This window comes from Ammospiza caudacuta, chromosome 8, assembly GCF_027887145.1.
Source record: "Ammospiza caudacuta isolate bAmmCau1 chromosome 8, bAmmCau1.pri, whole genome shotgun sequence".
NCBI lineage: Eukaryota > Metazoa > Chordata > Aves > Passeriformes > Passerellidae > Ammospiza > Ammospiza caudacuta.
The window spans coordinates 24,305,226-24,326,138 of record NC_080600.1 but is presented as its reverse complement, the minus strand read 5'-3'; the positions used below and the strand labels follow the sequence as shown (position 1 = coordinate 24,326,138).

Below are 20,913 nucleotides of genomic sequence, written 5' to 3'. Positions count from 1 at the left end.
ATTAATGACAAAGAAAGGCAAAGTTAAAAGACACAGATATAAACTCTTACTATGTAAAGGTATCAGTAACATGATGTGTGTTTGTCAACTGCACTCAAGGGATAGTTTTTCAAATGCCAGTGAAAAACCAACAGCAAACAAAAACCTCAATTAAAAAAAGAACCCAATTCTAACTACAATTCTTCAACCAGTTTTTCATAACTTTAACTGCAACTCCCTCACTAACACTACTTTTAGAAAATGTAATTAACAGAAATATACCACCACTTGTAACAGCAAGTTTATGTACCCAAAATACTTATTTTGTTGGGAAGCTACTGCCTGTAGTAATATGTTTCTTTTCTTTTTAATCTTTAGAAGCTGAATCTTAACATTCCTAAATTTTTGGTGTGTCCCAAATCTAAGTATGTTTAATTAGTTGCTGAAACTTGAATAAGCATTCTACTATCGTAGCATTTTTTTCCTCAAAGAGCACATCAATTGCATCTGGTCGTGAATATATCTTTCAAAAATTGGGAGAGTTTTTACAAGCAAGTAACACATAATATTTTCTTCCACTTTCACAGAATTGGATTTGTGTTACAGATGCTCACAGTAGTAATCATTTGGGAAACCACCTTTCTGTTTCTGAATAGCCAGTATGTGTAGAGGAATTGACACCTTTGCAGCAGAGCAACTATATTGGCAGTCTTATTTCCTGAATCAGCATCAAAATATCTTCTAGATTCTTAATCTCAAATTCATGTTTCTAAACTCAGACGTAAGTTAATATGCACATACTACAACCTTTCAAAGGGAAGAGTATTAGAGGCCATATCCTTCAGGTACCTGGTAGTCAAGTAGTTTTCCCAGCCAATAAGGCTGCAGAGAATTAACATCCATTGTTTTCAGAAAGAGATTGCTACTGTTAGCAGCAGCATTTCACAAGAACTTCTAGTAAGACAGCCTGAGTGAGACACATAAGGTCCTCTGAGAGAAAGTAAAGCAGACCATTTTTGAGGTGGCCTACTTAAAAACCACTTGCAAATTTCTGGAATGTATAAATATAGTTTTGCTTTGAAGTACATGATTTTGAGAAGTCCCAGAATAAGATTGCTTAAATAAAAACATCCACATACTAGCTCTCAAGTACGTTCTTCTACACAGTTATTATGTCCTACAGCATTCTTGGGTTAACAACAATTTTACAGCTGAATCTTCAAGATGAATGTTTTACTCAGAGACTAAAGTAAAAGTTACCTTGGCTTCATTGCTTACAACAGGTTTGACAGGGAATTGAACTTCTGTGGCTTTTAATATTGTATTTTCTTGTAGGATATCTTGCTGTGATTGATTGTGGCCAAATGGCTGCAAAACAAGCACATGATTTTTTTTCAGGAGATTTATCCAATTACTTCGATTTCATAAATATTTCTCCTATAGTAAGTTGTTGCAGTATACAAACTGCCAGCTATCTTGCAAATAAAAAAGTTACAGGCAACGTTTTCTAAGATTTTGCAAAATCAATGTACACTGCCAAAAGTAACACAAGTAATTTTCCATGTAGATTCATGTCTTTACAGTCTAGTGAGAATAGGCACCTACACTAAAAATCTTTAGATTTTCTAAAGATTTCCTTACCTTTCTACCATAAAGGCATTGGAAAAAGATTACTCCAACTGACCACACATCAACCTTATTAGAAATCTTTGGTGGCTCTTTGCCAACTACAAAACACTCTGGAGGCAAGTACCTGGAAAACAAAACAGCATTTCAGTCTGTAAGTATGGCATCTCTAGAATGTGCTCAATTATCCAACTGTACAAACATCTTACCTACACACCTCTGAGCTTTTGACAATTGTACAGGTGCCCTACAATCTGCACTCCAACACCTTGCAACCCACCAAAACTGATATCACAGTTTCTATACAGTTAGTCAAATAGAGAGGTCTATTTAACACAAGCACAAATACAAACATTTTTACATAAACTGACAATTATAATTTATTTTTAAATTGTGACTCCAGGTTAAATATGAAGCCATCTATCAAAGCAAGAAAAGCTGAAAGCCAAATAGGGCACTTTACAGCAAGACCTCGTTAGGAATCAATATGGCTTAAAAATCCTTTAACCAAGTTTTTAGTAAAAATGGTAACATTACCCAGAGGTGTATATGATAGACAAAGGTGATTGTTATTTCTGTCCCTATATTTTGCAGAAAGAGAACTTTACTTAATGAAAGTTGAGGAAGTTTCCATGCCATTCCTAAATTACAGAATAACTTATGAAATGGAACTTTCTTTAAAAAACAAACAAAACCTTCCATATGTATTAATTTAAGGGCAGTCAACTATTACTGACTGTAATATTTAAAATTGAAAAATGCAAAACAACTGTTAGGACAACTACAGAACAGGCACTCTGTTGTCAACAACATGTAAGACTTAAAGAGAAACTTTGAAGAAATATTTGTAGAAATAGAAATAAGCAGAAAAAGGGAGATAAAATGCAACAATTTTAAACAGTATCACAAACTCTCTTCTGGAATACTTGTTTACAATTCTGATTACAACAATCAAGACAAGTGATCTTAAAATGATACAAATGCAAAGAATGTTACTAAAATGATCTGAAGAATGGATAGACTATAGTTCAGAGGGAAAAAAAGTGAAGGCTACAAAAACACCAAGGTGCAAGTACTAGGAAGGGGCCACAACCTACTTGAGAGAGGATAATGTTAGCACAGGAACAAACAAGTATAAACTGGCCACAAATATACACAGTCTGCAAATTAGAGGATTAGATTTCTAATGATCAGAGAACTGAGGTTACAGAAGACATTTGAAATCAGATTACTGGGGACAAAACACTAACTAAATTTAATGTAAACATCAAGAAGTTTACCAAGAGATTATATAAGCTAACAGCCTGGAAAGGCAGGTAACCGAACCCAGTGACTGAGGAAATCCCTTACAGGGCTATAGGGCAGACAGTTTGTGCAATCCCTCCCTAATGAAGATTTTGGGCTCAGAGAAAGCATGAATTACAAATGCAGAGACTCATCATGAATCTATAATGATTACAGATCTTTTTTTACTTCTAAGTTTCCAGCACCACTAGTGCCTGAGGCATTCTAGATTAAATCCAAAACCCAAAATTTTTCTGATATATATTCCTAAAATAAAACATTTTAACTGGTATTTAAAGAGGTAAAGTATTAAAAAGAGTAGCAAAAGCCTAACACTTCTAAAATGCTTCAACTCGAGTAATCATTTTCTCACAGCATGTGCACAGTGGCATTTGAGGAAGAGTATGTGTTTCCTTTTCTAAAAACTCTGAAGGAAAAGGCAAAAACTTTATTACATCCAAGTCCTGAATAAGGGAAGAGGTGAAAAACAAATGGGAATGACACTGGCTTCTCTGTAGAGCGAACGACTTGTAACAACCTGCCCAGTACAGGATTTCTAATCCACCCACTGACACAGCCAGCACATACTCAGGCTGAAAGAGCTACTCTGCCATGAAGAATCTGCATCTTTAGAGAGTCTAAAACCAGATTTTCTGTAAGCAATGACATGCTTATTGTCATACCTATGCTTTGGCAGCTGTAAAACTCCAGTGTTTTGGATGAGCGTGCAAGTACACAAAAAATAAATCACAGCTGCTGGGCTGTCATTAATGTTTAGGAAGGAAGAGTGAATACTCTTAGGACATTGCCTGTTGGCAATACCTGTTCTACAATTTCCAAGTACTAAGCACCCACACTTAATCATCAAATGTCTCTGTCAAATGTCTTCAACCACCAGCAGCCAAAGAAATAATACCTGCCTCTTCAGAGGTTACCATGTTTCTAAATCACAGTGATCATCTCCACATTTACTTATATATATGTATTTTATAAGTAACACACACACACACACACACACACACACACACACACACACACACACACACACACACATTCTCTTATTTTACTTTATAAGTTAGACTCTTCTCATATTTGGGAATATCAACATCACAGTACTGCACAAACACCTCTGTCTGCCATCCATGTTAACATTTTTAGTCCTAGTTGTCTCTCCAAATTGCTTTATAAGACTACATTTATAAAATCTGAACAATAATCCAAAGTCTAAACAGCAAATTCAAACCAGGACTTACCAGTAAGTTCCTGCTCCCTGTGAAGTTAAATCCATTCCATCCACCCCATAGCTATCATCATCCATTATTTTGGACAGACCAAAATCAGTAATTTTTATTTCTCCACATGCTGTTCCATCTACAAGAAGGATATTACCTATTCAGGGGGTAAAGAAAAGAAAAATTGCTTCAAAAAAAGCTAACAGAATGCTTTATTTTCAAAACCAGGTTCAATTTTCAAGAGCATCTAACTTCATGAGAGTAAGTGACAATTTTACAGAATCAAAGACTCAGAACCACAAAACAGCCTGGGTTAAAAGGGACCCATGACCAAACCCACAGTCTTGGTGTTATTAGCATCATGCTTGAACCAACTGAGGCACATTTACATAATCTTTACATCCTCAAGTCTAGAGTAACTTGACTATGATAAGTTTCTGTGCAATTTCAGCAACTCTCTAGGTTATCATGATGATCTGAAATGGCTCTCTCATCTGGGAGCTGGTTGGTCAGCAAATAAACACCAAAATAGAGTGAGGAAATAGCAGAATGCAGCCACATACCAGTTACAAATAAGTCTCATTATTTTTCTGCCAGAATGAACCCTACAGTACAGTTTTCACTGTTTGCATATGCCACAAAATTGTGCCAAGAAATTGCTGCAATCCTACAACTATTACTCCATGTGTTGAAGTTGTACAATAATTCTTGATATGAAAATTATTTGATGAAGTTCCTCTGAGAACAAAAAATAATGAGACTAAGAATACATTCTGTATAATTTCATAAGACAAAATAAACCTGTGTGAGCAGTTTATCACAGAACAGAAAGCAAACAGCCTGGCACTAAGAATTACTTTACAAACCCCAAACTTGGAAGTGTAACAGATTAAAGGCACATGAAGAATGTAAGCATCATTCGTGCAAGATGGTGAAACAAAGACAATGGAATCAAGACAAATATTGTTTATAAATATATTTATTATTCATTGTAGAGAAAACTGTATGTAAAGCCTTGTTTTGGAATGGTTATGCTGGGATCCTGAAAGTGACTGATTACATATTTACAGGTTTTAAAAAAACATATGGGAAAAATTAATTACACATCAGCATCCCACAATTACCAGACAGCACTGAGCCTACTAATGATCTTATCTGTTTATACTGCTAGGTACCAATGCATGCATCTATTAGCTGTATGATTTTTTTCCTACAAATTCAAATCAAAATAATGCAAAGTAGAACAGTTGTAACAAACATTTTTCACAGAAAAGGCAGGTGATTCTGGCAATGAAATTCTGAAGAAAAGTGCATACTTTTTCCAGTTGTTTGCAATAGCCCTGACACACAGAAGATAACTCTGGCATTTTCCGGCATGAATTACAAACAAAATAAAGGATAAAAAATAAATTACATTTTCAATCATAACATTTATCACTTACCTGGTTTAAGATCATAGTGTATAATAGGGGGCTTGATCTCATTGAGATACCGTAGTGCATTTACAATTTGCATTACAATGGACCTAGCTTCTTTCTCTGACATCAGTTTATGTTGCTTGAGATAGAAATCCAAGTCATTGCCTTCACAGTATTCTAAAACCGTGCAAAACCTGGGGTAGAATTTAGAGACACAAAATGCAAGAATGTATCATACTGCACAATCAGCAACAGACATGACAACCTAGTTTCATTCTGACAAGTTTAAGAATGGCTGCCTGAATATTAAAATACATGAATGAAATTGTTCATGGAACACATGGTGTAACTATTAGCTCATGAAAAGTAATGTAAATCAGAACATTTATACTAAAAGATAAATTGCATCCATATGGATGAGAAATTAAGAAACGCCTCTTTATTTATAGTAGACACATTTCTCAAAATCAATATGCCTTAACTATCCTTTAAGATGTCACAATTTCATGCCAAGAGGTACAGCCCAGTCACCAGGGGCTATGCCTAGGCTAGTAATGCTCCTGATGCCATTTAGTCTTGGAAAATTGTCCAAGGTATGGCAGCCTTTTGATGTCAGTCAGGTGTTGCAAAACACTCTCTTCATCACCTTATAGAAAGCCTGCAATATTTAGCAGACAAAATTCTGCAACTAGTATGGGGTTTTTTAAAATGTTTTGGCTGAAAGCAAGAACATACGTTATTTTTGTTCAAATACTCTTCATTTCTGTTTATCTAATATACAGCACTAAAATCCCTGCCAAGTTCTACTTACGTATCTGTATCCAGGGAGAAGTAGTCATACAGTTTAACTATTCGGGGGTGATCCAGTTCTTTGTGTATTCTATACTCTCTGCAGGCATGTCTAAAAGAAGATGGATACATTAGCCTTCTACAATCAACAAAATGCTATTAAGCTTAGCATATGAAGTGTAAGTAATTAGTATTTACTTGTGGTAGTTTTCTTTCTTTTCATCCCTCCAGCTTTTGTTAAGCTGGTGAATCTTCACAGCAGCATATCTTTGTTCATAAAGATCAAAAGCCTAAAAAAAGAAATGCATGAATATGGCAAAGTTATAACCAAAGGTGATAAAAATAACACCCAGTAAAGTGAGGAAAAAAGATAGCATGTAATTCACAAATCTATTGACAAGGCTACTGTCATGCTACCTCTCCTCCACAGGTTAATCGAAGCCCAGTCAACCCATTACAGTCTTTCTACTTAGATCCCATTTTGTCCCCCCAACCAAATTAAATGTATATAGCTCAAAAATGATATTTATCAGACTCAACAAACCCTACCTTGTACACTTCACTGAAGCCACCTCGGCCAAGTAAATGGAGTAACAAATACCGCTCATTCAATGTGGGGTGATCTTTAAATCTTGAAAGAAAAAAAAATGGTTTCATTCTTTTTAAGGTAAACAAGTAGCATCTAAAATGCAAATTTCTTAGTATTACTCATCAAATAAAGTTTTCTTTTTAGAAACAACATATAATATGCTGAGCAATATTACACCACAAGAAACCTTATGACACAACTGTACAACATGACCAATACCTTTTGACTATTTAGTTTACACATACTAAGACAACACTATCATCAAAACAATCAATCCTGGCAAACATTTTGTTATTTTTCCCAATTTTTTTTTTTGAAGATAAGAAAAGCTTGCTTAAATTTAAACATGTGATACATGGGTCTCTCTTTGTTGTGCCAAATTTTAGAGAAGACTCACATTTCAACTTCCTGGAACAGACAACAAGGACATTCTTCCAATTTCACACAAAACATGACTAGATATGTATATTACTGCCTTTTAAAAAAAATTGGTTTTATATAACACTAAGAAGTTAAAACAAATCAGAAACAGCAATATGGGGAAAACACATGAAAAAATTGACTATCTGCTCACACTTAAGCAAAAGCAAAATTAAAACACTTCTTCCAAATACAAAATGATACTGCCAGACCAAGAAAAAGGACCATACTCTCTCTCCTAAAATATATAGAAGGCAAAATACATTCTTCCATCCAATCAGAGGAAGAGATCTGAATATTCATCACATTCTTAGTATAGCAATGAGACAAGAATCTAAGGCAAGCTGCCAGTTATATTCCAGAGAAAACTTTAAAGAAGAATTTAGGGCCAGTCTGCCAACAGCTCATCCTATCCTTCCATATTCTCTACAGTTTTAGAAGTATGGTCATAGGTAGTCAAGTATTTGAGAGAAGATGTTCTTGCCTACTGTGCCCCTTTCAGAAATAAAACTTTCCTTTTTATTCACTAGAAAGATACATACTTCAATGCTAAATATTTTTAAGGAAACTATAAACAGTAAATAACGTATTCAGTGTAGAAGAAAAACAAATTTAGAAGCAGCATCATTAGGCACTTGATGTCATGTGACCAGTAGCCCAATTCTTTTTTAATGATCTTTCTATCAGATGTGTACCTCCAGTAGGCCAATCTTGTGAATCTTACCACCTTCCTTTCCACTGCTTGTGCTACTCTGTGTGGCTCTCCATGGCTCAGAACCTGCACCCCAACATCATGTGGGCTCCAGAGCCAGACAGGGCAGCCCTACCTGCACTCTCAACTCGTCCCATTATTCCAGGGCAGCCCTAACCTGCACTCTCAACTTGTCCCATTATTCCAGGGCAGCCCTAACCTGCACTCTCAACTTGTCCCATTATTCCAGGGCTGCCCTAACCTGCACTCTCAACTTGTCCCATTATTCCAGGGCTGCCCTAACCTGCACTCTCAACTTGTCCCATTATTCCAGGGCTGCCCTAACCTGCACTCTTCAACTTGTCCCATTATTCCAGGGCAATTGTAGACATACAAGCTCATCCATGGGTAGATGGACTTGTTGCTAGAACAGGAAGAAAATGGGCTTAGCTTTACAGCACAGCTGCAAGTGGAAATCCCAACAGGATTTGAGTCAGAACCCAGCAGTTGCTTTGCTGAGAACTCTCTCCCTTACCAAAGAGCCACATCACCAAGACATGTTAGGAAAGACAGCAGGGGCTACAGACCTAAATTATTTCTCCATTACTTCTCTCTTCTACATGAGGACTATAAGCTGTGGTTTGGCCACTTGGTAAATACTTGTCCAAACTCCCACAAAAACATGAACACACAGTTTAAAGCTCTCCATTCTGTACCATAAAATGGGTTGGCACTGACTGCAGATGATGAGCAGTGAAGCTGCACCATGGACTGAAGCTTGTCCATCTCCTGCAAATGTTTTCAATTGTGACTGTAATTTGGACATTCTCCGTCCCACATATGCAGTATTTTCAGTCAAAGCCTGTAATTTTTCTGTGCCATTTATTCCTTATTGCTGAAGGATACTTTTTTAAAAAAAAGGTAAACTTGTTCTAATGCAAACACTGAAGATTTATAAAGGTTGTCATTTAACCTGCTTGTTTATTTGTTGTAGGACATTTATTTTAAAATAGTATTGTATACTTTTATTTTAAAATATGGATTTTTAAAAAAAGAAAATACTCTGCCATCAAGATGTAAGTATCAACACCCATTATTCTTCATACCCAAAACACAGAACAGTTTAGCTATCAATTAGCACTAAGGCAACATGGTAACAAATAATTACTGTACTACTGCATGGTAGGTACCATCAGAACAGTTAGGGACACTTTCACACTTTTTTTTTTTTTAACATTTAAAAGCCTTAGTGTGTGCACAATTCTATTGTGTCTAAAAAGTAAAAAATAAATACTGAAGGCTTAAGGCTACTGTTTCATAAATATTTCCTAGTGCAGAAAGAGAAGTCCAGTCCTGTCCTTCCCCCTGGCTCATTCCAGCCCTTGCACTGCCCTCTCTCCTCATGGCAGCATAAGTATTTTTACAACTGGGCAAAGATCTAGACCAGGAAATTGATCCTGGATTAAAATTAATCCAGAAAAATAAACCACAGGAGCTGGTTTTAATTTGGATTGATTTCCAGCACTGGTTCAGTACAGAAATGCCACTGCAAGCATGTGAAAGAAAAGAGGCTAAGTAGCCAGGGAGAGGCAGAACCAGTTCCCTTCAAGCAACAGTGCCAGCTGAAAGTGTTGGTGAAACTGCAGTGTCTGGATTTGTCACGATGGAAAACAGACTTAATGAAGTAGTGTAATTATTACTTTCAAAACTACACAGTAACAGTTCACATTATGTAGCAATTTAACATTGTGATACACTGCCATTCAAGGTGAAGTACAAAGTAACAACATAATATGGCTTTTTCCCGTTAGGTACCTATACCTAGTAGGAAATAAATCACAGAGCCATAAACACAAAACTAATTTTAAGTGCAGCACAAAATTGCTGCTGGTGCATCAAACCTCTTGCATTATTATCAACTATGTGAACTGCATTAAGTTATCTCACAAATTTTTTTTTTTTAACTTAATAATATGGTCTAGCAAGTTTCAGCTCTTAACTATAAGCTGTGTAGGTATGTTTTTTCTTGCATATTCAACAAAAACAATAATAACTGTACTAAATTTAAGAAATTTTAGTTAAGGTTAAATAAACTGGTGTGTAAAATACATATATAAACTTAGAAATGCAAAAAGAAATAATGAACAAGTCTCTCTTCTATAGGTAAAAATGTGACACTAGAGAATTACTTTAAAAACAGACATGCAAAATTAAGACAGTTAAGACTCTTACTGTGAATTATCTTCATTATTTATTCTTTTCAGTTCTCTAATGTGAAGATTCCTAACTCTTTCCAAACGTTCAAGTTCTGCTTGTATTTCAGCTTCCTCCTGCAAATGAAAAGAAAGAAATATAAAAGCTCATTTACTTCCCATTTGAAAAGGGTATTTTTACCCCTGCATCAATACTAGTGGTGATGGAGGAACATTACATTACAAAACCCTGCTGAACTAGAAGAAAGCACTGCTTTTCTCTTAAAGGCATAAAAATTCAGAAAGATAAGGCAAAAGCCTGTTTCAAGAAATTTTTCTGTTCATGAACCCACAGGTAATGTGATGTTCATGGTTTTGTTCTGCACTGTAGGGATGCTATTTCAAATGAGAGGCAGCTGGGTTTTGTACCCCAGCCAAGGAGATAAATTATCTGGGAAGTGCTCTGAAATTGATGTACAAAAAAAGAGAAAAAAAATTGAGATATGGCCAATTATAGATTCTGTACAAACCAACAGATTAAGAAAAGATATGTTAAATACTATAAGGCTGAAGTACAAATCAAGTAAAAGAATAAAAGAGCACATCATTACATCAGAAACATTCTTAAGGTGCTGATACAAGACACCAAAACCAACCTAATTAGAAAAGTTTCTTCCATTTGCATCTTATTAAAATTACAAATAAAGAATGTGTATTGCATGAGATTTTAAGCGCAACTTCAAAAGTAGCATGTCAGGTAGGAGCGCATTCCTTAACTAATTTCAGCACCTAATTTTATCTCATCTTTATTCTACGCATTAGGAAACAATGAAATAATTGTTTATTCAGGTCCTCTAGAATCATAAAGATTTCATGATGCCTAATTTGTGGAAACCTATGTATCTATACTCAAACTGAGAAACATACTCATTGAAAGATAGTGTAGACAGGGTTATATTGATTTCAGAGTTAGTGCTTCTAGAACTTGAAAATTTGAGGAAAGGGGAGATAAAATTAGTCCATATCAGAAAGCTCATAATTATGGAATTATTTCAGCTGAGAAGGAAAAAGGCCTGGCATCTGATACATATTTTTTTAGTAGCAGCACCCATCACCACCTCTTGTTATTTTGGCACAGTCTTTAGCACAGCAACATGGTATACCAAACTGGAATACTAATCAATCTTTTCTTTAAGAAAAAAAAAAAAAAAAAACCAGAAGAAAGAAAAGGAAAAAAAAAAGAAACAAGCATCACCAAAAAATTTACATATTTGTTTTCTGAAAGAAGCTAGATCAGTTCTCCAATCCGATTTATTCTCTGTACAACCCAGGGGTGTTGGTAAAAGCAACAGGGGAACAAGCCATGGCACAAGGGGATGGAGGCACAAGTCAGCAAGGTAAAGAGTAAATGCCATAATGATATAGCACTTTCATGAAGCAACAACTGCATTTGTATGACTAAAACAGATATTAAATGACCACATATCCAATGAATTGAGGAGTCTGGACTAGATGATTTCAGTGAATACCTTGAAACCACCCCCACAGGCGATGGAAAAAACTTCTCATCCCAAAACGAGACATGAGATGAACCTCCATGGAGGAAATGAAAATCAAATTCCTAATAATTTAAAAGCTGGACTAAGTAGCACTGATCTGCCAGCAGATCTGGGTGGACCATTTATTTTTCCTAACATACAGTGTCAAGAGTTGCGTTTTTTCCTATTTATATAATGTTAAACTCCTTTTTTCTATATTTACACACATCCCACATCCCTGCAGTTCTCTGCTAAATACCCTGAAATGATAGGCAGTTCCTCATAACACAGTAGTCCTTTATAAAGAATTTCAGTCCTTCTCCCCTCACAAAAGGCCACACACTTATACACACAATTGTCTATGTTCTTCCCAAAGGCTAACAAAAAAAAAAAATCCATCAGTTATGCCTCTTTTGGACCTTTTTGTTCATATATTATGCAATTCAGTGGTTCTCAAAATGTGGTTCACAGGCCAATGTTAGTCCAAAGAGAACTGGCTGGTTGCATTGTTTCCAGCTGTTATTTAGGACACTCAGGCTGTGAATACCTTTAAGCAAGAATAAACCAGCTTAGCTGCCTCAGGTCACTGCTATATAAAAGGAAGTGAGAAAACAAGAGCCTCTCTCCAGGACCAAAGCAACTAGCTGGAAAAGAATTTCCTGGGTAGCAGTAGGAAAAGAAAACTGGTGGTGGCAGCATGTACAGGGCACCAAAAATAAGAGCACTAGGAAAGCATCTCAAGAGTGAAAAGGAAGAGGAGCAGTCAGCAAAACAGCATATGCTGAAGGCATGAAAAAAAAATGTAAATAGCAAAGAAGCTCAGGGAAGAAATACAGCCATGTAAAATGAAGGTAACAAAATCGGTGTTCTTAGTTAATGACAAAATCTGTATCACACATAAGAATTACAATGTAAGAATGTATTTTTATTATTTTCTTCAGATATAGTCAAGTATGATTTGCTAAGAATAACATTTGTTTTGCCCCTGGCATTTAGTCAAGGAATTTCCATCTTTTGCAAAGTACTCCAGCATTGATGCTCAAGGTGAAACCAAAATTCCAGTATTAAATGCTCCTGTAACAGTTTATTTCATCTATCATTTGAAATCCTCATTAGACTTCCATAAAGTTAAAGCATGGAAAAAAACCTACAGAATTTCCTAACAGAATTTCATGTGAAGCTGGAGCTTCTAAACTATTAACAATGAAGAAGAATGTGGGCAGCCTACTTCACCAGTGCCAGCAAATTATATGCAGATTTCCTACTACAGATTCAAGCACTTTCTGTCATATTCTTTAGAAACAGCTGCAGCTATCTCAAGGGGCCCAGTTCAGTTTATTAGAGTAGGATTTATAACAGGTGGCTTGTACATTGAAGAGAACAGGCCTGAAACAGGCTTGCAACATTTCACAGGGAAAACACTACTACCTGTTTCGACTCAACAACTCAGGAACTACTACTCAGCACATATAAGTCCTTTTCCTTCACTCTTCTTGAGATATTTCTGTCTGCATCAACTGCCATTCCATTTTACAGGTCATTCCTCAAAATCTTTGCTTGAATGAGCAATAGTTTCTTCATATAATAATTATCTCACTACACAGAATTATTAGAATGATGGGGTTCAAGAAAAAGGGTTTTTTAAGAGTCAAAAACAAGAGTAAAATATCTAACTGCAGAAATAATTTAGGACATAGAGAACAGATTTTCCATAAAAGTAGGAAAATTATATTCTCTTGTGATAGGCAATATGCTAACTGATAACAACTGAAGTGAATACTTCAGAGAATGAAAATGTTATATTAATTCAGAAGTACAATGCTGTGAATTGGACCTTCTTAAAGGCCAAAAAACAAAAATAAAGAGCCTGTGAATCAAACTTGGCTGGCTCGCTGAGCTGTGAAACAAGAGCTGAGAAGGAAAGGGAAGGGCAGGATCAGTGGCATCATCACTGTCAGCACTCTTGGAGGGATTTAAGGAACCAGGACAGCGTTACACTGGATGGACTCATTACTGCTCCCCTGTAATCCAGAGTTTATGAAAAGTTGCACAAACAGAAACAAAAGGAAAGTCACTATTAGGCATAAAGGAATACAGTGCTTTTAGTATTGGGTTTTTTATCAGACAAGAACCTATCTCTTCATTTTGACAGTACTAATTTTTATTGGTTCGGCCATGATTAAAGAAACATACCTTTTTGAGATGTCCTAATCGAAGCTTGAAAATTTCTTCCTGTTCATGGTACTCTGCTAGAGTCAAACTGAAAAATGAAACAATCATGTAATTATAACTTTTATATGGTGGCAAACAAAACAATAGCATTTTTACTTTAAAACTACAGTACATCCAGTATTTTGTAATTTAAAAGTCATTAGAAGTCCTAGAAGTACACTTTTGAACCATCTGAACATCTTGGATTTGCCATTTCAGGGTCAAAACATACCTACAGAATGCCTATATTTGGTATTCTGCAATATTAACTGCCTCTCCCATTGAACCATTTTGCTTCTTCCAGATAGCCTGTTAATTACCTAGGTGCATCTTGAATCATATCACCATCCCAGATTTTAGCTGATGCTACTCCACTGCTTGGTTCTCAACTCTAACACATTCAGAAATTAGACAAGAATGGTAACACTGGATTTCTGAGCTGTGATTTACAGACAATAGTGCAAAACTGTACTTTTCAAGTTCATTAGCACTACATTTTGCATGAAACCACAAATTCAGCTTTGAGTTCACACGTGACTCTCCTGCTTGTTCTCTCTGCATCTTCCTTTTCTCTGCAATTTCTGGCTACAAATAATTCAGTGATCCCTCACTGCCTATAGACTTGCTCAGACATAAAGGCAGTTATCATGCAGAGAATCTCAACTGTTTACAGAGATTAGTAACTAAGAAATCTGAGAACTGATTGCATGCTGTGTCCATCTGATGAACAAAAAGGACAAACCACCCAAAAAATAAACCCTAGAGACTTAGGTACTAGATAAGAAACCATGCACATATGAGGAAGAGAAACAGGGGATGAGGAAAGAGAAAGAGGTATAGCCTCCTTGAAAGGGTTCACACAAATCCCTACAAAAGAAATTGAAATTACATTTTTTATTGTTTTGCCTAGACCTAATACTTCTTGCATGATATAAAGCTAAAACTCACAGTATATATTCTCACAAAGTCCATATTTCTGTGGGTTCAGCTATCAGCTGGGAAGATCATTATGCAAGCTGGTTAGAAGGCGATACACGCTGTTTATATTTCAAGTCTGAGGACTAGAATGTCTTGAGAAACACCAATAGTTTTCCCAGAGATGAGGGACACTAACTCAGATTTCTTTTACAGCAAATGCCAACCACCTTCAACAAAATTTGCAGAAATCTAATAGACTATGAGACTTTGTCCTTCTTTTTAAACTTCAAATTTACCACCGTTTTCACAATTCCAACACCTGTATTCTTATCACATCTCAAAAGTTGTTGATAAAGGAGTGCATCTTTTTCATTTAAAATCTGGTGGTTCTGAAGCTTTCATAGAGCCCTTTCCATTCCTGTTATTGTAAATACAGAATTTTCTGCCCATTTTCTGATTTGAGCAGAACAGAAAACTGATTCAACCACATCTCAGTGGAATTATTGAGGGTTTTTTTGAGCACGCCATCTAAATTTTCAAGAAATTAGAAAGAGCCTCACAAGACTGCAGTTATTTCATCAGCCTTCTGGGTCTGTAACATATAGAAAACACTCAGATCAGGTGACAAAAGCAACCATCATCACATACTGTCAGAATCTGAGAAGCAAGCAATCGTTTCTTTTAAGACATGTCATACAAAGTTACCCTGCATCTTTTTTTTCTTGCTGGAATTCAGAGCAGTCTTGTATTACAGTCAACTGACTTCCCCAAATACTCTACAGGCAATGGAGGGAGGAAATTTGCCTCTCTGAGAAAGGCCTCTTACTACCAGATTTTGGGACCTAACATTTATATTCTTTTCCTAGCAGAATTTCCTCTGGGTTTAGATGTATGCTACATCTTAAAAGAAGAGGCATTAAAGCAAATACAAAATGGGCTGTCTCCATAGCTGGGAAAGCTGGCAATGTACTTGGACTTTGTACAGTCCAAGCAACAGCAAGAAACATAAGAAACAAATGCTCCAATTCCTGCTGTAATACATCTACCAGCACTATCAAAGAAATGCAGACCACGCTAGATGACCTAAAACAATATCCCCGACACTTTTTCAATACTTCTACTAAAACAGCAAATTACTCTAATGTGGATTAATTTCTCAGTTAAAAAAGACCAATGCCAATGTTTACAAGGTTGAATATTGTCGTTCCCAGATCCTAGTCTACACTATGAATTACAGGTTTCCAGAAATACAGATATAGTAAATTCTGTCTTTCTCAAGAAAAAGAGTGAGTATTTTAGGTGACTTTGCAAAGCTGAATCACCAGTAAAACACACTCTCAAAATATGAAGTTTATGACATGACCTGTCAGAACTTTCAGTGAACACTGAGAGCCCTAAAACCACAGATCCCCTTAAAAACTAACATAATACAGAAAATTTGGTCCTTTTTATAAAACCTGAGGTGTCCCCACAGTGTTACAGAGTGCCCAGACTGCTCTAGCAAATATCGTCTTTCAGAAAGTCCTGAGACAGACCTCTTGAGCACAGAGCACAACTTGGACATCATATTGAAAACATTAACATTCAAAGTCACTCTTTCCATGTTTCTATGCCACAACCCAATAAATGATTGTTTTCCATTTTTCTATTTCCTTACAAATCTAACTCTATTAGAAGCACAGCATGTTTCACAGCAATCTAAAACTGTAATTACTGACCACCACATTTTGGAGAAAGGCATATAAAACACAGAGCTGTACACAGATATAGTCACTTTGGATTTTGTTCATTTATTTCTGAAAAACAAAGCTTTATTCTCTCATACTTGGAAACACTTTTTTTTTAGGAGTTTATTAGTTTTTATCGAGAAATACAGTGTAGTTTGTATTAAAATAGCACACAACTAAAGCAGTAAGCCAATAACAGTGTCTGTTTTCTGGCCGTAGGCCATCAGCTCACTGCAGTCTGAAAACATCCTACCAGCCTAGAGACTGCTCCCCATCAGCCCACCACTTTCTACCTGCATCCACTCACCACACCTTCTGCAGGACAGTGGCACCCTAGAGGCACCTTTTGAAAACAGAATTACAGAATCACACCATGTCTGGGTTGGAAAGGACCTTAAAGATCATCTGGTTCCAGCATCCTGTCATGGGCAGGGATGCCACCTACTAGATCTGGTTGCTCAGAGCACATCCAAGGCACCTACAGCACATAACAGTTTCATGCAGAAGGAGTTACTCCTTTATCAAATGAGACACACAGGTCTCATCAGACGTGGAGGGAGAAAGGCTGAGGAGCACAGGGTAGGGACATCAACCAGAAACAAGGCTGCTGCCATCTCAAGCTGCATAGTCAGGCCTGGGGCTAAATCTGAGGAGCACTGGGGAAGAAGGGCAGCTGGGAACAGGTTGCATGAATTCATATGGAACAGTCTGACCATGATCTTTTCTGCACAAAATTACTGTACAATAAATGTTGTATTTTAATAACTTTAATTTGGCTGCTGTCTGCAGCTAAATAAACTCTGAAACACATGCAATAAATTCCAGAAATTCCCCAAAAGGCACTGGACATACTCTGTGTATGTAGCATAATTCTCCTGTGACATAAAGGGCCATGATGTGCCTCTCTCACTTGTTGATGGAAGAAAGTAGATAGCTTTCCTGGCTTGAAAGACTTGATTACCACCAATTAATTTTTTTTTTAATTAGAAAGAATAGGCTTTTCAGAGGCTTATGTTTTCACCACCAAATTTCAAAGGTTTTGACACAATATACATGCATTGACATCACGAGTCTTCTTTTCCCTTCTTCCTCACAAGTGCAGATAAAAACTTTCTACAATCACAATTCTTTTACTAGTGGGTACAGACAAGACAAAATCCCAAACTAGCCATGTGTTTCTTGGTTCTCACCATGATCAAGCCTGGTATGTTTACAAGCATCTTTCTTCCCACCTCTGCTTGGATACACAGGCACAGCAGAATGCAGCCATGCTCCCAAACAGCCATATACACATCCAATCCAAGTTTTGTGGCTACAATTTCTGAAGCTCTTCCCTTTGGGTCCAAGCTTATTTTCACTGCAGTTCCCCAAATTTCTACAAGGATGAATAAACTTCAACCAAGTCAAAACCTTTCATGACGTCTTTTCACCCATTGTTTCCATGTCTGCCTTAGAAACAGACTGCCTCAGGAAAGGAGCTGTCTTTACTTGTCCAGTAAAGCCCAGACACATTGTTGGCACTTCAGCCTGAAAAAGTTCCTGAAAATATTTTCATGTGTTCCATACAGAACAGAATGCTCCTGCTATGATGCATTTGCTCAGCCACAGTCACAAACCCTGCCAGCTCCCTCTGCTCCCCTCATCCAAACTGCACGCAGGGACAAGGATGCATACAGGCTGCCATGGAGGAACTGGGGAGCACTGGAACAGGTGACAGGGAAGTGAATACAACTGAAATGGCTGAAGCTGCAGAAGAAGGATTCCACCATCTAAATCAAATAAAACATTGCTCTTTTTTCAGAAGAAACAGCTCTTGTGAAAAAAGAGCTGTTTCCAAAAGGTGGGGACTTGCATTGTACTCTTACAGAATCCTCTCTCATGTCTCCAAAGAACTTGAAGACAGGTTTCAAAGAGAATTTTTTCCAGGGCTAAAAAGGCAACCTCTACTTCAAATATTTTTTTTCTTTAAATATATTTAAATTTATTCCTTTCACATAAGACTAATAGAATTACTTTGCTCAGTAGAAAACAGAACTCTCAAAACTGAAACTACTTTTAGTTCTGGCTTAGGCCACAAAAGGGGAAGAATGATGGAAAACCAGGACAGTGTTTAGACTCATGTGCTCCATGTTACTTGAAGCACCAAGCCACCATTCACTCACAAGACACTGGCAAACTGGCCACTTTTATAACAGTAACTTCAGAGCAAAAAGTCTGCTTTTACATTCCTATCAGAGACCACAGTAAATTCAGCTAAATTCAAACAATGTCCTTATTAGGAATGCCTCAGGCAGCATCTTCAATCTGTTTCAAAATAGTTGACACCTGTTTGCAGAAAAGCTTCAATACTCCTGATTGTTACAAAGCTGTAGATCATTTTGTCTCATCAATACCAGTAGCTGGAGATATTTTTTAAAGCAAACAATGCAGTGGTGAAGACACCTGTTGGTAACAAACCCTAGCAAGTCATTTGTATGTTTTAAATAAAACTGTTCGATCACTTGTATGCATGTTGTATTAATTCACTACAGGTTTAGTTCATTAATCTCAAGCAGCTCTGCATTTTCTCATGCCTCATAAAAGCAGAGCCTTTCCATTTGACTACACTAATTAAGATCATTACTGTCAAAGTAATGCAGAAACAGTGATAAGCAATGTAATAGGAGAGAATCACATAGAGCACATGACAAATTTACTCTAAAATGGAAGTGCATAATTCATGTCCTACCAAGATACACAAAACAATTAATTCTGTACTGAGAAGCAGAAAGGAGTCAACACATAATACTACAATACAAAGTTATAACAAATCCTAAATACAAAAAACCCTTTTCAAGTAAAGGCCTAAGAGCATCATGTGGCTAAATGACTCTATGATCTCAGGATGAACTAGAGATCTCCTCAAAGATCTGAAACAAAATTTATAAGCTTATGATATAGGCAAGTAATCTCATATCTAGACTATCTAATGATCAAACTATGATACTTAAATGCAAAACAGTTTTGATTCAATTACTGCTTACATTTTAGCTAGCATTAGATGCAAAAGGACAATTTTGATTGTTCTCCTGACAATTCAATAACAGGCAAGCATTTTCATGTGTCATTTAACACATAACTGGTTAAGCCAGATGAAATGAAAATTTGCAATCTTTAGTAAATTGGAAATTATTTAACACCATGTAACACCAGAAAATATTCTGAAGTTTATTACCAGGACTTCATCTTGCCCTAATTAAAAATTAGAACATGTTGTCTGTATTTTTCCCCAATTTATATTTCATCATCTCTCAAAGGAGCACTAAGATTATGGGAGTATAACCTACCAAAAGTTAGCAAATAAAATTTCTGTAAATTTTCAGGTATTTTCCATTACTTAAATGTTACTTTTAATAACAGGAGGGATTACATTCAAACACACAGCAATATATTTTTAATACAACAGCAATATTTACTGTACCATTCTGAAGTATTAATTATGATCTAAGAAGAACACAGGCACTAAGTATTACTAAAAAGTCACAATTAGCAATGACTCTTCAGCTCTCTACCAAAACAGGAGTAATGCTAACCAAGATTTGCTTACATTGCCAGCCTTGCTACTGTATTTTCATGGTATTTTTGTCACAGTAAAACAGCTTCACAATGTGAATTTTAAGAATGATGCATTATGCAAAACACATGCAGTTGTCTTCAAAGGGATGGTCCAAAAGTATTTATTTAGCAGATCTAACCAGAGCAATTTATATACCCCCCATCCCTGCAGGTATAAATTACTGCCTCCACATGTGAGAGGTGGCAAGTGACTATGCTCAATACAGGTAGCTTACTTCTGCAGAGTAACACAGATTAATTTGCTACTCTTTTAAAGCCTAGTTATTTACTTTTTATTTAAAAATAAACTAGGAACAGTTATACTATCAGCTGCAGCATATTGGCTTAAAGGGCAGTAACTAATATCTTGAAGCAGCAATTTCATAAAACATTCAAATGAAATGTCAAGAACACATCTTTGTGTGCCTTGAATTATACCCTTTCTGTCTGCAGGAAAAAGGTGTCCCCAGAAAAAAAGAGAGTTCTTTAAGGACTTTCCATTTTTATGTTTCAATGACAAAAAATGACAACACGTCAATACGTGAAATGGGATCAGTAACTTCTGACAGTTGGTCTTGGGATGTAGCATTCAGAAGGAGAGAAAAAATATTTCTATTTGTTTTAAAACATGTCTTCACATACTAAAGGCTGAAAAAAAATTTTTTTTGTCAACTAGATACTGATATATGGAAAAAAATAATCTCC

At 36.3% G+C, this 20,913-nt stretch overlaps 1 protein-coding gene across 3 annotated transcripts in view; it reads right to left on the bottom strand.

Moving 5' to 3' along the window:
• Nucleotides 1–20,913, bottom strand: part of TLK1 (tousled like kinase 1) — a 93,635-nt gene that overhangs the window by 3,417 nt on the left and 69,305 nt on the right. For all 3 annotated transcript variants that reach the window (XM_058809976.1, XM_058809975.1, XM_058809974.1), the window contains 9 exons: nucleotides 13,952–14,018; nucleotides 10,261–10,358; nucleotides 6,878–6,959; nucleotides 6,527–6,618; nucleotides 6,351–6,440; nucleotides 5,564–5,733; nucleotides 4,143–4,278; nucleotides 1,621–1,732; nucleotides 1,240–1,347 (listed from right to left, as the gene is read on the bottom strand). In XM_058809976.1, coding sequence (XP_058665959.1) covers nucleotides 1,240–1,347; nucleotides 1,621–1,732; nucleotides 4,143–4,278; nucleotides 5,564–5,733; nucleotides 6,351–6,440; nucleotides 6,527–6,618; nucleotides 6,878–6,959; nucleotides 10,261–10,358; nucleotides 13,952–14,018 — 955 coding nt within the window. The remainder of the gene's footprint in view (nucleotides 1–1,239; nucleotides 1,348–1,620; nucleotides 1,733–4,142; nucleotides 4,279–5,563; nucleotides 5,734–6,350; nucleotides 6,441–6,526; nucleotides 6,619–6,877; nucleotides 6,960–10,260; nucleotides 10,359–13,951; nucleotides 14,019–20,913) is intronic.